General features: G+C 42.4%; 1 protein-coding gene across 1 annotated transcript in view; it reads left to right on the top strand.

Annotated features, from left to right (window-relative positions):
• Nucleotides 1-4,446: 4,446 nt before the first annotated feature.
• Nucleotides 4,447-16,456, top strand: part of ATXN7 (ataxin 7) — a gene marked incomplete at both ends in the record, with an annotated part of 60,601 nt that continues 48,591 nt past the window's right edge. Inside the window, 2 exons of the mRNA XM_082004523.1 lie at nucleotides 4,447-4,696; nucleotides 5,294-5,362. Of these exons, the coding sequence (XP_081860649.1) occupies nucleotides 4,447-4,696; nucleotides 5,294-5,362 (319 nt within the window). The remainder of the gene's footprint in view (nucleotides 4,697-5,293; nucleotides 5,363-16,456) is intronic.

Genomic DNA, 16,456 nt, shown 5'->3' with positions numbered 1-16,456 from the left:
CAGCTGGAGCTGACGGGAGGGTCAGGACTTCACTTCAGCATATCAGCTACTTGAGTTGTCATTTTGTCCTGAATCTCATCTACCAACAAGTCTTCACTAATAATACTTGTTCTTAGTTTTTAAGCCTTTCTTGATCATTTCATACCTTTTGGCTAGAATTAACTTATTTGATTTCCTTTAATGCCATAATGCCCCTCAGATCGTTTCCTTGACACGCTTTTTTGTGAATTCACTATTTTTCTTTCTTCTGAGTACTGATGAAGTGACACCCTCATAGGTTCTCCCTGTCTCTCCCTTAGCACTTCAGTTCTTGCAGCCTTTCACTTTCATTGTGGCAAATCATCGGTGAATCGTATCATTGTACTTCTGTTCTTAAAAGACTTCGGCTGCAGCTTCATCCTTCCTTTTTCATTCCAGTTAAGAGTTATCATATCTCGAGACCTATATGGAGGCTGTCTTACAGATTCTAACTGAGCAGCTGAGGTAGGTGTTCCCTATTCAAACAGCTTTCCTGGACCACCTGGCAAAAGAATGAAACCTGCTAGTAACAGGTGAAAAAATACCTGCAGTGTCATGCCACAAAATAACCATCCTCTGCAGTTTTAAGCAGTTACAAGCTGTTTGTAGGCATACATTTAATCATAGTGTCACCAGCCGTGTTTAATAAGTTGCTAAATCTATTTAGTAAGCTTTAAAACTTTTGGTTTCCCTTTTTTGTGTGTTTTGTTTCCTCTTCTTGATGACATTCCTCTTTCCTTTTGCAGGCTATGTTACACTGTTTGTCTATGCTTGCTTCACCCCGTTACTTGGCTGGTTTCTCTACATGATCCACTGTTTTCTGCTGTTTTCCCACCTCCCATTTTTCCTTCTCCACTTTCCACCTGAACTTAACTTACTCCTCCATGTCTTTTTCTCTCCATTCTGTGGATACCTGTTCTCATTCACACATACAAGCAGTCTGTGGTTATTCACATACCATCTCAGTCCCAATGCTACTTGGGCTATTTTGCTTCCTCAATTAAGCCCTTTTAATTGTAGCATTTCTGGACCACTTCTTGTTCTTTAGAAGTGGCTAAAGGCTTCTAGGCAGCACTTTCCACACATGAGTGTTCTGCCCACTCCTGAGTAGATATGTCCCACTTAATTCTGGGTACCTAATGGGGGTGCCTAATTTACATGCAAGGTCATCCTTGCCTCCTTCTGTGGTCAGTGGGAAGAGAACGGCTTCTTCAAAAAGTGCTTTGGTCCAGGTGGGACCAAACTGATCCCAAAAGTATCCCTGGCACTACGCTGATTGCCAAGGGAGCTTTGGATGACCGTACCCCTGACTTGGATGTCTCAGATCTGTAATAGTCACCTCTGTTCAAAGTCTACTGCTTGTACATGTGTTTTCAACTCTGATCTCAAACACGATGGATTTTCAGGGTTTTCCCTAATTTTCCCTAAAATCATCAATGCATCTGTGTATAGCACTATGGAAGCAATTTAAGAGAATTGAACTCGTGTGCTTAAAAAAACCCAAACACATATTCAGCACAGTGAGTCTGTGGGAAAAGAAAATGCTTTCCACCTCCAGTCCTTGTAACATTGTTTTTTCATTGGCCCCTATTCCTGCGCTCTGACTAATCGGTCTTGTGCATTGAACTGATGAACTGATCTTTCTGCTGCCACTTTCCTCCCTCTACTGGAATACTGATGTATTCACGACATTGTGGGAAAATATTTTACTAGCGGAAGAAGGTTTACTAAAGGACAGCCTGAGGCCCAGACTGCAGAATTAGATCTTGAGTGGGAATATATAAGGGGAAAAAAAAAAAAGTTGTGAAAGAGGGAGGGGAAAAAAATGCAACAACCCATTTGAAAGAGAAAAAAAGAGCAAGAAAGGAGGTAATCAAAGATGTGTGAAGCAAAGGTGCTTTACCCATTTGGCTGGCGCTTTTAAAGCAAGAGACGCTTTTGAGTAACTTGATGAGTGTCAACCTTAGAAACTGAAAAGTTCATATATATTGGCTTGTTAGTTAGATAATCAGTGTAATTTTGCCAAACTAAGCCATTTTACTTTTGCATAATTTGACGTACATACATCAGCAATGTTTAAAGAAAAGACTCATGTGATGTGTGAAAATTAAATTGACATGCCATGGTAAAATCTGACACTATTAAAAGGTAAGCGTTGGTGTTCTATGGCTCTGTTTGGTCACCCATCACTATATTTGCTTTATGAACTAGGTAAAATAAATAATAGCAAAAGCCTTTAGAAATTTGATGGACACTCAGATGTACTGAAGATCTTTTTCAAGCTGCAGCTGGGGCAGCTTTCTGACAGCTTCCCCCGGAACAAAGGAGAGGTGTATGAATGAAGTAAAATTTGTAATATAAACAGACAGATATGTATATAAGTCCTATAGAATATGACACAGAGAATATAATTTTGTCTGTAACTTGCCTTGTCCTATGGCTGGAGTCTGAATTCAGCTGTGGATGTTGTATTAGACTCCATTTGTGGAACGCTTAGAGAACTAAGCTTGAAAGAAATCACTTAGAGGTTATTTTTTTCCCCTGTCTTCTACACCACAAAAGAAGCTTAGGTTCTCTTCAGAAATTGCTTAACTGACGTTTTTCTTCCAGTGATATTCCTAGCTTTAATTATAAGTAGTTTTCTATATTATAAATGATACTGTTTGATAATTAATCAAATAATAATGCCCCCTCCATTCATCATTTATCTTTAGACTGCTTGCATAAACGCCTTTACTCATACTTACACCTAAGTTGAAGAGTTGTTCCACACTTTTGGGAAACTACAGCACAGTTACGAGCATGTGTAACTGAAAGATCAGGGCCCAGCTCAAGCAGTTCATAGCCTTTGTTAATTAATCCTGCTACAACTGTCAGCGGTAGAAGTCATTGTTGCTATCTTTATCTAAATCTCACGATGTTTGCCTTTTTTTTTAACCAGTTAAATTAGATGTACAGTGATCAAGAGGAGAGAAAAATCTCACTAGCTATTCTGTATTAGATCTACAATTTTACAAGATACATTCTGAGTGTGACGTAAATTATCGGTTGGGTGGAGCACTGAAACTATTCCTATAATTACAACCTGTCCCATCCCATATGACGATTGTCTGATGAGCTTGTATTTATACATCTTTTATATGCATAAATTTGGAAAGAAATGTCTATAGCTTGTATAGTTGCACACTTTAAATTAATATAGCAAATTGTGAGCTAAGTCTGCAGGCACACATACCTCTGCAGGACTGGGACTGTGTTGTCTAAGCAGATTTATTTACAGTTTTCATTTCTGCTGTCTAGTTTGGCAAATACGGGTATGTGATCCGTGAGCAGTTCCCCTGATGGCGCAAGTCTCATGCTCTTGAGCTGAGTACCTATAGAGGAGGCAGCAGATCAGATTTATATACGTTTTTAGCTGCTCATCGAGGATGTTACTACTGACAGTGGCATCAGATGAGGGCACAAATCTTGGCCTGAGAGTTTAATTTGACATTGGTACATTGACAATTGGTGAGAAAAACCTCTAACAAAGGGATTTGAAAACCAAATTATTTCTTTTTTCAATCAAATCGACTTGATTTTGCAAAGCTTAAACTTTGTTACTAAGAGTTTTCAGGCAGGAAAGCATCCTTTAATCCTCGTTTTTAACACCGCTTAACGTCATCACAAAGTTTAGGGCATAAAAAAAAAATCCCACAAAAAAAGTGTTTTTTAAAAAGAAATACGGAATAACAATGACAAGACCTTCCCCGCCCCCGTCCCCGGGAGACAGGTTGTGATTATAAGGCAATGGCAAGGAACTCGCTCCGGGCGGGCGGCGGCCCCCCCGTTACCCCCCCCACCCCGGGGCCGTTCGGGGTGGGGGGGGTAACGGGGGGGCCGCCGCCCGCCCGGAGCGAGTTTCCTGCTCGCCGCTGCCTTTAAGGAGGCACCCAGGTTTAAGGTGGACCGATGAAGAGGGGCGGAGCTGGGCTTGCGCGCCCCGCCCCTCTGCTGGTCCGCCACCCCTCTTCAGGAGCGGGGTGCCAGGCGAGGTTGTGATGCAGCCGTTGTTTTTGTAGGGTCGCGGGCCGGGTTGCGGAGAGACAACAGGCGGCCCATGAAGCTGGGGAGCGTCTGGTGGGCGGTGTAGCCCTACTCTTCCTTCCCCCCCGCCTCACTCCCTTCCGCCGCTTTGTTAGCGCGAACACACAAACGCGCCTCACCTACGCGGTGCAGAGGGAGGGAGCGCTCCCCATAAAATAATGGCCACCCGGCTCCTGGCCCCCGGGCCGTCGCAGAGGTGAGTCGACGCCGCCCCAGGGCTGCAGGTTCCCCCGCGGGGAGGAGAGCGACGGCGCTGACAGCGCTGCGGCGCTTCCTTAAAAAGCCCGGCGCCACCTTAAGCGCCCGATGACTTTTTCTCGTTACATTATAGCAGCGGAAAGAATGTCGGCGCGGGCCGCGGGTGACGTCAGAAGGGAGCAGCGCAGCGCGGCGGCGGCCAGGCAGCGGCAGCGGCGGCCCCGCCACGGCGAAGGAGGCGGAGGCGGAGGAGGCGGGAGCGGCGCCGGCCCCGCCGCCACCGCAGCGGCAATGGCGGCCGTCGGGGAGCGCAGGTCCCTGCCCAGCCCCGAGGCGATGCTGGGGCAGCCCTGGAGCCACTGGGTCGATGCTGCTAAACTTCACGGGAACGACGGTGAGCGGCCGCCCCCCACCACCAACCGCCTCTACCGGCCCGGCCCCTGCTCCCCGCGGGGCCGGGGCTGCCCCGGCCGCGGCCCCGCCGCGGGAGGGACGGCGGGGCGCCGACACGACGCGGCGGGGCGCCTGGCGGGAGGGCGCCGCGGGTCCCGGGCCCGGGGAGGTGGTTGGGGGGGTGTGTGTGTCCCCCACCTCCCCCAACGTCGCGGTCGAGTTCGTTGTCCGGTACGCGGCTCCCGAGGCGGCCGGAGGCTCGGGAGCGGCGCGGAGCGGGCAGCGCTGCCCCAGTTCCGGTAATCCGGGACACGGAGCGAGGAGGTCGGGGCCGGTCCCCGGAGGCCGGCGCCTCCTGCCCTCCTCCGGCCGGGGCGGGGGGCGCTCCCGCTGCAGGTGAGGCATCCCCCGCCGCTGACAGCGGACGGCCCGACTGGTCCCCGTTCCCTGAAGCTGCGCTGCCAGCCGCCCCGATGGGAGCGCCTGTCCCTGCTGTGCTGGATTGGCCCCGCAGGGGACCGTGCCGCAGGTCGGTAGCAGGGGTCAGCCCGGCCCTGACTGCTGCGTGGATTGAGATCTTTGGCTTTTTGGTTTTTAGGAACGGCGTTAGAAGAAAGTTTCAAGGAATACGGAAGAAACCGAGAAGCAATGCGACTTTGCCGAGAAGGTGAGTTCGATTCGTTCTTGAAGAAAAGTGCATGGGGAAAGTTTTCCTGCTCGTAACTTGTTATGAGAGAACGCACATGGGAAAGAGAAAAGGAACTTCTCTTCCATCCTATTGCTTTGGATTTGGGACTTGTGGCCTGTCAGTGAGTGGTGTTATTTGCATTATTATTAAATTAATATATAATCTCAAAACTACAAGGTCAGGTAGGGCATAGCTTACTTACTGTATTGTCTTTACCGTGTTTCTAGTTGGATTTTTTTTTTCTTTTGCTACAAATGGTCCTCAGGAAGCTGTGTGACCAGCACTGATAATGTCTTCTCTTGAAGTAAAATATTTTGATTCTTAATATAATCACTGTCAGTATTTGAACACTGATCCCGTTCTTTGTCCTGTCAGTGTGTTACGTTTGTTTCTTAGTGTACTGCTAAATGAGAGTGAACTTTCACCTGTGATTGGCAAAAGCCTATTAATGGCCCAGTTAGTTTCAAGAGTAAGAATGCTGTTTGAAGATGTAAGCAAATGATGAATGAAAGCTACAGATTGTTGGTAACTTTGTAACAGGGAGTGGAGAAAACAGCGATGGGTCTGATTTGTGATGTCCATTTTTCTTTTTTTATTTTTCCAGTTTAATGATTGTTTTAGAGCAGAGCAATGTTCTGAAACTTTCTTAATATTGCCGGCGCTAGCTCAGGTCTGTTGGACTTTCTGTTACTGAGAAGTACACCACAGAGCAGGCATCGTTGTTTTAAAAACTAGATCAGTTAGCCTCCAGCCATTTTACTTGACGCTGTTAGAAATGGAAGACTGAGTTTGTGAACTTGGTTTAGGATCACAGAAGGCAGGACTTGCCAGGACCTTAGGAGATGATCTGATTCAACACTTGCCTCCTTGTTAAATTAAATTAAATAAAAATTTAATAATAAACAGCAAATGAAAACTAAAGCAAGGTGGCACCGGCTAGTAAGATTGGGAGGTAGTGATCTATACTGAAGCTGAATCAAAATGTCTATTTATTGTAGAATTACTAGTGTTGCCAAAATTTGGGCAAAATCGATTTTTTTAGTGGTCGCTGACCTGTAAGAGAGATGCAGTAGGCAGCTATGCTGCGGCATTCAGAAACACTTGTGCTGTTCTGCCGTCTTCTAAGAGTATATGTAAGTTCTTCAGCATTTTGAAAAATCACTTTATTACTTCATTGCCCAGTTGCAGTCTAATAGTTGTGTTGGGTATTTAATGTACTTTTCTGAATAGGCAAATCATTCAAGTGCTAGAACAGCTTTTATACTAGTAAAGATTTTACTAATAAGGATTTTCAAACATTTTTTCTTATTTCTACCTCTTAAAATGGAAGCATCTAAGGTTTCCAGATCTTAAAGATTAGTTGGCAGGGTAAAGAATAATCTTTTTTCCTCTGGAGAGAGATCATGAAACTGTTTTTGCTTAGGCTGACCCCTGAGACACAGCTTCTCCACACTGACTCCGACCACGTGAATGATTTGTAGAGTTATGAGTTGAAGGAAGTTCATAAAACACTTTGAGAATTAGAAGTGAAACTTAGTAGCTCTGTCAGGTTTCCAGAGGTCTGTTTATTTTGGTTGCTTTATGACATACGAGTGAGACACTGACTTGGCGTATACCTGTAGCTAGTCTGCAGGGAGCTCGGCCTACTGCAAAATAAAGCCAAATAAAAAGTAGTGTTAATTAAGTTTGCACTTAAAGAGCTGGGGGAGCAGCAAAACACACCAGCATATATATGTGTTGTGTTATCAAATAAAATTTGGAGAATATTGTAACTGATTCCTTCTCCCAGGAAGAATTTCGCATTCAAAATTGAGGAACAAACATTTATTTAATAATTGGACTGTCTAAAGCATGGATCTTAACACAGAAAGGTGAACCAAATATATAAACTTTGTAAAATCAACTCTAACATCAAGAGTTTTGTCGTGGTACCACACGGTGTTTTAAATATGGCTAACAACAGGACTCGTTGTGTAAGAAAGTTATTTCTCCACAGATTGGGAGTTGCCTCAGAGGCCCAACTTCACAAAAGGATTTCAAGGTTATTTAGGCTAATTTGACCTTGCATTGCAACTCTTCCAGTTTGCATAAAAGAATTAAATATTCATGGCCTGGAGAGGGAGCGAAGGAGGGAACATGACTTTACAGCCCACTTAACTAGAATTGGGTCCAAAACCAAGAACTGTTTTCTTTATTTAACAATTGTCAGCTTTCAGGTCAGACTCTTACCAGCCTGTGTACCCCCTGGGTTATGAGTTGTTGTTTCCTTTCCCACATGCCGTTTCTCTGCATCTTCTAGCGGGAATAGCTTCATCATCAGCCTGCCTGGTGGCGAGAAGATTTCAGGCTTGCAGGCAGTAGATTTCTGGGTCTCCTGAATGAGAGTGAGTGTTCCTGTTGTCATAATGCTGTATTAAAAAGGGGCTTAACATTACCAGCTTTTCCTTTGCATAGAATCACAGAGTCTTTAGGTTGGAAGGGACCTTTAAAGGTCATCTAGTCCAACCCCCCTGCAGTAAGCAGGGACATCTTCAACTAGAGCAGGTTGCTCAGAGCCCTGTCCAGCCTGACCTTGAAAGTTTCCAGGGATGGGGCATCTACCACCTCTCTGGGCAACCTGTGCCAGGGTTTCACCACCCTCATTGTGAAAAATTTCTTCCTTGTATCTAGTTGAAATCTGCCCTCTTTTAGTTTAAAACTGTTACCCCTCATCCTGTCGCTACAGGCCCTGCTAAAAAGTCTGTCCCCATCTTTAAGTACTGGAAGGCTGCAATAAGGTCGACACAGAGCCTTTTCTTCCCTCTCTTTCGTTACACTTTAAAGGAAAACAATGATGCTTGTTCGTCTTTTAAAGGAGTAAAGGACGTAGATGTGTAATTCCAGGACGACATTTGCAAGCTGTGGAGGGAGGCAGGATTTCAGACACACCTTTGTCACTGGCATTTCCTATTTGCTGATCAGGCAGGTCCTCTCTCAGCATGCTGGTGGTTGTGAAGCCTGATGAGTCCTTAATACCTGTCAGTGATGCTAGTTCCATGTAGGGATCAGGAAATTAAAATTAGTTCATAGTTTCAAACGCTTTTTTCTGTATCTAACCCTCCTTGACATAACCAAGCTCTCATCAAAGTAGAAAGTAGAAATTGAACATTGGGAATTTGGGAAGCCCAGATTCATCTCTCATACTTCCCTGTTTCTTTTTCACTGTTCTTATATGCCTCCTATTCTGCTAATCGATAATATGCAGTCATTCCTGCTGGGATGCTTGCAGGCCTTCATCGAAGCGAGAAACTCACGGGATGCTTTCCTACATGTTGCTTTTTAGGTCAGTAACAGTCCACACTGAGCTTTGATGTACAAGTTAGAGCTGCAGCGATAAGGCATGGGCCCAATGGACTCGCTTTTGGTGCAGAAAATCCCCAGCAGATAGAAATGAGAAAGGGGCATCCTCCATCATGGGAAAATTTTACTTTTAAGTACCCTATATCATTTACTTTGACTTTGTACACTGAAATCTTCTCATGATGAGCAATACTATCAATGTAAGAGCACATTAGAAGCAATTGTGCTTCAGTTATTTTCATATGTAGTTCACGTGACAGAATCTTTTAGCTCATGCAGTCATTTAATTACTTACTGCTTGTGAACCAGCTAAAGGTGTGATTCCCCTGCCACACAGCTTTTGCTGTGATGAAGCAAGGATGGCATGTTGCATTATAATCTGTAAATGCGTTCTAAAACAGCGAGGCAGAAAATCTATTCCTCTTCATTCATTTTTCTTATATTTTAAAAGGAAACTTTGCTAAAGTGCACTTTCAAACTTGTTTGTGTGATACTGGGAGCGTCTGCCATCAGATACAGCCAACGTACTCATGTACACTCAATTCATCTTGGAGATGCAGCAGGTCTCAAAAGGAGGTAGATGTTTCTGTAGTATCTGATACTTCTTCATTTGAAGAAAATTATTCTTAGTGTCAAAGTTTGTAATCGGTGCTTGAAACACTTTGGCCAACAAGTGCGTTTTTCAGAAGATTCTCGCTAACCTGTGTTGAATTCTGTTTTCTTTTTAGAAAATGTCTAGCCCGTTATTATTGTGAAGATGATCTCTAAATAGAACTGTGTTTGTAAGCATAGAGTTCATTCATGGTAACTTTGACAAGCTTCAGCAGAGTGATTTTTTGCTTCTTGCAAAATTTGACAACAGGTTGGCTTGTTTTGCTCTGTAGAAGAGTAGAGAAGCTCTGAGTAGAAACGAGGCCTAAAGCTGTTCAGTGAGACTGGGGGCTTAACCCTCCCTTGCCCCCTGAGAAACTCTGACTCTCCCCACAGTAAATTTGCAGTTGCTACCAGTTATCATGTATGTTGTCTTAAACAAAACCAAAAAAACCCCACCAAGCCACCACAACTGCTAAGGCTGTATTGGAGAGACAGAGAGAAGGAACCTATCAATCAGCTCTTAACAAAGATCATCGTTACTTGCAGTAATACTTGTTCGTGTGTGCAACCCTTTTGAAGTGGTTGGGGTGAAAGTCTGTTAGATTCTTATATTGACTCATATGTAATTTTGAAATGTGTGTAATAATAAAAATGCAAAGGAATCTATAGCATCTCAGAATGGAAAATAAATATGTGGAGAACAGAGGAGAGATTTGGTTAGACAATTTAAAATTGTTTGGTTTTGATAGCCTATTCAGCGCATGCTGAAACCATGCAGGGGGTCTCTGCAAGAGCTTAAGCATCTCCTCATTTCGGTTATGCATACAGACACCCCCTCCCCCCTTTGTGTGTGTGTGTGTTACATCCTTTGAGAAGTGAATCCCTTGGTACTGCCCATTTCAAGCACTTCACCAGTACCATCACCATAGTTTATAGCTAACTGGGAACAAAGTAGAGAAGGAGGAGGAGAGAACACTTGTAACCTGAGTCTCGAGCTCGATTTGATCAATTGTCATTGATTATTGAATTGTCGTTGATTGTTGAATCTTGGCTAAAAAGAGGTCATTGCCACCCTTACAGCATCCATGCAGTCTGCCAGTGATTTGTTCTGTTTGTACTTGGTGCTTCTGAGAATCCCGAGGAAGTTTCTGCTTGCTCTCTGTATGTAACAGGGCTATTTCGGATGAGGTGGTCTTCTCGATGGTCATGGAGGCAGATGCAGAGGAGAGAATTACCTTAGTGTAGGTTGAGATTAGTTGGGTGATGGTCACTGATGCATTAGATGTGCTCAGAGGTATCACAGATCAGAATTGATGCTGGTTGTGTGGTGATGTAGCATGATACCATTCTTAGAGTTTTTAGTCTATACTGGTCTTAATAAAAAACTGTTGAATTTTCTGTGGGAATGCAGATTGTCAGTTTTTGGTAGGCACCTTCAGAAGACACTCCAGAAGAATTTATGACCGTAGGAATATATCAGGAGAGTGGGTGGGAACAAATTCCGTTCAGCATTGTGTCACCTGATAGCAGTTGAACTTCTGGTCTTGGACAGTTTGTATGCCCTAGGGGAAAAAAAAAAAAAAAAAAAGACTTCGTGAATCTCTAGGTCATTCAGTAGAAGCTTTGAGATTTGGTTATATTAATTGTTGGAAGTTACCAGAGCTGTGAGGGTACTGAGAGTTATGCAACGAACCCTGGTTCTTCCTGAGCCTGTGCTGGGCAGGGGTGAGCAGTGAAATCCAGGACCAGGCCAGGAAGGCTCACTAGAAGCATCTTTATCACATAGACCCAAGGTCTAGAAGTTTCCCAGCAGCAGGTTCAATAAATAATTAAAGCACTGGTGAAACTTTTGTTCCAATATGAAGTTGTAAATACAAGTAAGAGACAGCATCTTATTTCAGATTTAAATTTGTTTTTATGCAGCCTTGGGAGGTGCTCGATTTGAGTTGATTTTTGTTGTGTTAAATCATGTCAAAGATGCTTAGAGGGCTCTGTAGTCCTTGACTGCCTGCAAATACACTGTGAGAATTTTTAATAGATTGAAATAAATATTTTAAGGTGGCAGTACAAAGTACCATGCTTCTTTTTTGACATTCTGCATAGCTTTTCACAGTCCATAATCAGATAAATCTCCTCTTCATTTCATTGCATTTTAATGGACTATTTACACAAAGCGGTTTAAGGATTTGTGGACTGGTTATCATAGAACAATTAGAAGGACGCTTTAAAAGTGCATTGAACTGCTTAAGAAAATTGTAGAGATTATATGAGAGAGCATCCTTTAAAGTTGCATGTTTTTCAAGGTACTTTTGAGATTATTTGCAGTGACTGGCCCTCGTTTTCTTCTTGTCGTTTTTTTCCCCTTAAATCCAAGTTCTGTTTACAATATTTAATTATTTCTGGTGAGATGAGTCACATGTTATAAATAGAATATTGTGATGTTAGTCTGCAAGTTAGAACTGTGTCATCTTTTATGCTTTAAAGATATTTTGCAGATTTTAGATATTACCATATTATTAGTGCAATATTGCAAGGCCTTGGGGACTTTCACTGGAACTGCAGCCAGAAAACTACCTCAATCTGTCCATAATATGTGAGGAAGCAGGATGGTTATTTTAAAGGTTCTTATTAAAAAAAGTTGTGTATACGCATATATAAGTCAGAAATTCACTGTTACCTAACACTTCTTAAGTGGTATGTATGATTAGCTAGGTTATTCCTGTGCAGAAGAGGTGATGTCTTGATAATATTTGATTAAATGTTGCTTTTTGTGTAATTTCTGTTCTATATTTAACAACAAATGCTCGGTAAGAGAAGAACAATGTGATAAATATTATGTAGAAATATCATTTTCACATGAGTTGGTAACGCTATCATGTAAGTAGAGCAGGAAAGACAAAAAGGCTTAGTGAAGGGTACTTTTAAATTGGGTTAAGAGGATGCAGATTACTCTCTATTTTAAAAGCTATTTCTTCAATTGCAGTGGCTCTCTAAGAAAATGCATACAGTTCTTACATCTTTTCTGACTACACCTAGCCTATGGCTGTGACTGCAAGGGCTGGCTGGGGATATGCGTGATCTCTTATCACTTACAAGACAGAAAAGATTTCATCTTTCACAAATGATTATAATATTTCATTTGTAATTAAGTATTCTAAATAGTCTGTAAGATGCTTAAAATTGTTTATCTTCCCTTTTAATGAAGAATATCACTGCTGTGGAAGTTGGCTGCATGTATGATAGTCAACATTATTTCCTAGACATTCTCACAGTGTAGGTGACACCACAGAGATGAATACAGCTTAAGTCTTTAGCAGCAAGTGTTAAAATCTGGCAAAGGGAATTCAAAGTGTAATGGAGCAGAATAGCACAACTGTAAAAGCAGTTGTCATGGAAGGCGAGGAATTTATTGGAATTGGTGTTCCTGTTGCTAGAAGGCTTTGCACAGTCAGAAGTTCTCCCTGCTTGTGCAGGCTGTGTGCAGCTGTGAGCCAGGACCGGTGGTGCAGTGGCTCTCAGGCTGATTCTCATGGTAAGTCAGATACTCGTGGTAACCCCAGATACTACAGGCTATGACTTCAGCAAAGTAAACTGCAGACGCAGCTGCTCCCACATCACTTGGAGTCATGATCGCTAGCTTTGGAAATGGTCACTGGGATGGTAAATACCCTAGGTATGGCTCAAGTAGATTATAAATGCTCAGTTATTTGTGTGTAAATGCTGCTTGTCAGCCCTTGTGGAATAAGCTGTTTTGTGGTAACCTGTTTTCCCATGAGAAAGATCATTTATTTACAAGCTTGCTCCCACCCTGATTTCTTTGGATAGCTTCAGAGCAGCCCATAGACAAACTTCATTGATCATAAAAGGTGAAAGGGATAGTTGGTTATGCTTCCTTTCTCTTCTTGTGGGATTACAACAGCCAGAAAATTTACGCAGTGTTCTTGAGCTGCTTTTCTGTGGCTAAGCAGGACTTTCATCTTTCATCAGCTATTTGTAGTGTAATAGAAAATGCAGTGTTCTCAAATGGCACTGAAAAAATGTGTACAAAGGAGCTGAAGGGCTAAAATCCAATAGGGAGCAATTTTGAGGCTGTAAGTCCGTGATGTGCGCTTTTGTTCTGAAATCTAGAGCTCTCTCTTTTTTTTTTTTTTTTGCAAGAAAGTTTGGTGGACAATTTCATACTTGCCCGGAAGTCCTATAGCAGCTTGCGTTAAAATGAAGTGCAGAAGCATTAATGAGTTAAATTTGAAAAGCAAATAACACACTGAACACACAGTAAATTGGGTGTTTGTTTTCCTTTAACGTCAAATTCTGTTGTATTTTGCCCTTCATAAATTCAGTTTTCTGTCTACAGTTTTTTTCATTGACTGCATAAATGACAGAGTAGATGTTGTCTGTGGGAAAACTGGAGTTCTGCTAGTTTATTAAGTGGTATCTATGGATGTGAGGACGTGTCATGAACCACTGGAGTCAACAAGGGTTTTGCTTGTGACTGGAGGGAGGACGCAGGACCAGGTTATGGGGCTCGGTGGGCCAGAAGAGCATGTGTGGGACAGCCACATTCACTAGAACCTTGTGATCAGACAGCCGACAGAGAGGTACTTCGCTATGCAAACATTTTAATTGTCAGTCCCTAGATATTGTAGCCATTGCTTTGTCAAGGTGTATATAGCCTAAGTGACACCCTCTGGCTATTGTTTCAGGCTAAAATACAGAAGAAAATCTGTATCACTTTACACCTAAGGTGTGGTTCTACAATCTTTTTTTTTTTTTCCTCCCAGTAATGCTGGATTAAGCAGGTCCTCCATCTCCGCTGAGTGAAACATTTGTGAGATAATGGTCGTGTTCTAACTTTAAAGTGGTTTCCAAAACAAGGTGATGGTTGCTTAAAGAAGATACTGAGTTTTCCAGCATGTATTTGGTCTGGTAATCCTAGAATCCATTGGGCCATCCTTGCTTATGTATCTTTTCAGAGTGAATCTAATCTGAGTTTTACATGGCTACCTATGCGATTGTATGGTATAGTAAATCTTGTATCTTGGTTGTCTTTAAGAGTGTTAGAGATATCAGTGAGTAACTGTAGTATAAATCAGGATCAATTATAATATGTAAGTGTATTTTGAAAAGTAAACAGCAAGTAAGAATTAGTTTATATTATTTAATGTATTGGTTAGTTTTTAAATTTATTTGCCGTAATTAGCTATGTTAAAAAATAGGTAATAGAAAATAAAAGTTTCTTTGACTGAAATGCCAGAAGCAGTTCCCAGTAACTTTGTGAACAGGAGAGGAGAGTTACGGCATCATTTATTTTTGACTCCTACTGGAGGGCTGTTGCAAATGATGCCAAAATGAGAAAGAGGCATCATCTATATACAGTATACATAAATGTGAACCATACCAAATATTCTTTTTATCCCTTCAGAACAAATCTGTAGTAACGTGGAATAAATTTGGATTAACTGGCTGTATGTTTGATGGATGTTTCAAAGCAGTGGAAATTGTTCCCAAGTCAGACACTGTGGGTGTTGGAGTGTTGGATTATGGAGACAGCCATGTGTCCTGGTTTCTAAACCACGACACTATGTCAAATAATTTGGAAAGCAGCTTTCAAAATAATAAAATTTTCCCAGGAATTTTCCCACTTTTCCTAGGAAATGTTAAAATTGTCTGTTTCACTCCAGTTCAATTAGGATGACTGTAGAAATGTATTAAAGGAGTTTAACTTGCCTCTGGCAACTAGAAGACTTTGGGGTTTGGTTTGTAATGAATATACTTTTGGGTTTTAGGTTGTTTTCTTCACTTAATTTGTTTTTTGAAATGTGTAATCTGTGTTTGAATGTGTCTGTTCTGCTCGACTAGAAGAGATGGCAGTCATCCTGCTCTCGCTGGTACTAAATGGAAGTATTTGAGAGGAAAGACTTAAATGAATTTCCTGATAGGTAGCATTAACTTCATAAAAGTACTTAAAGATGAATTTTGGAAAGCAAGTTTGTTTTTCATGTCTGTGTAAGTTGTGTTACCCAAAGCAACGGTCTAGAAGTCATACTTGTTATGGAGCTTCTGTTCCATATTGCACTTTGTAATTTACAGAGGAGAAGTTTTGAGCCAAATTCAATATATCTGTGTTGCCTACCAAAGCTAGTGTACTATGTGCTTATATAATAGATTGCAAATTTTTGTCCTAAATTATCTTTTTTGTGGCTAAAGTGATTGAAGGAAGATTTCTACTACCAGTTGTGTTCTGGGACTTAGGAGGAAATACTGATGTCTGAACCATACCTGATACACTTTGATTATGTCTTGTTTGTAGGCTGGGCAGAGCCCTCTCCCTATCTGTTGTTCCTCTGTAGGACCTACTTAATAGCCAGCTGACTCGGTTTGCTTTGCCTGGCTATTTCAACACCGCTATTTCCATGGGGTGTTTGGAGAAGGAGAATTCCAAAATGCATCAGCCCTTATTTGGGAAGTTTCTTTCTGGTTCTGCCTGTCTGCCTGTGCCCTGAAATGTAGGGGCATAGACCACTGTGTCATTGCCGGAATAAAACTTCCAAGTCTCTTCTGTTGTTTTTGTGGCCTGAATTTAATGATCTGAAGTGTTGGCTTGATAGCCTTGGAGATAAGAGTGCTATTTTTATCTGCAGAGTAGGTAGAGCACAAGAGTAAAGTCTTCAGTGTGCTGTCAGTGTGTCTCGTCTGAAGCTTGTTTACAACTGCTTGGGATGAGCAAGGGGTTCTCTGTGCAACTCTGTCACCCTGCTGACACCGTCGAGAGTTGTCATGGATAACCACGACCCTGTGAAGGAAGGCCCCTGTCCTGGGAAAGGACCAAAATCACAGTCTGGATAGATGGTGCTCTGCATTGTAAAATGGGAAGACATGATGGTAAGGTGCAACATCAGCAGTTTTATTTATAGTTTAATCATGCTGAGAGTTTTCCTGAGCTCCTGCGAGTGGTGGTGTGAGACCAGGGCTTCACAGGAAGCGCTGTGATCGTCATTGTGGTGATTCAAGGTGATGTCACCAACTGACAGGAGCATTTGGCGTGTCTTTAGTGTTATGGTGGCCCTGTGATACCCTTTCATGGACTCCTTTGGCATCTTTCCCCAAGTGCTCAGCACTGTTGCTGGAAGCAAAAGCTTT

The sequence above is a fragment of the Phaethon aethereus genome (assembly GCF_964289735.1).
Source record: "Phaethon aethereus genome assembly, chromosome: 11".
Taxonomy (NCBI): domain Eukaryota; kingdom Metazoa; phylum Chordata; class Aves; order Phaethontiformes; family Phaethontidae; genus Phaethon; species Phaethon aethereus.
Note: the sequence above shows the minus strand (reverse complement) of the source record. Positions and strands in the feature narration are given on the sequence as shown.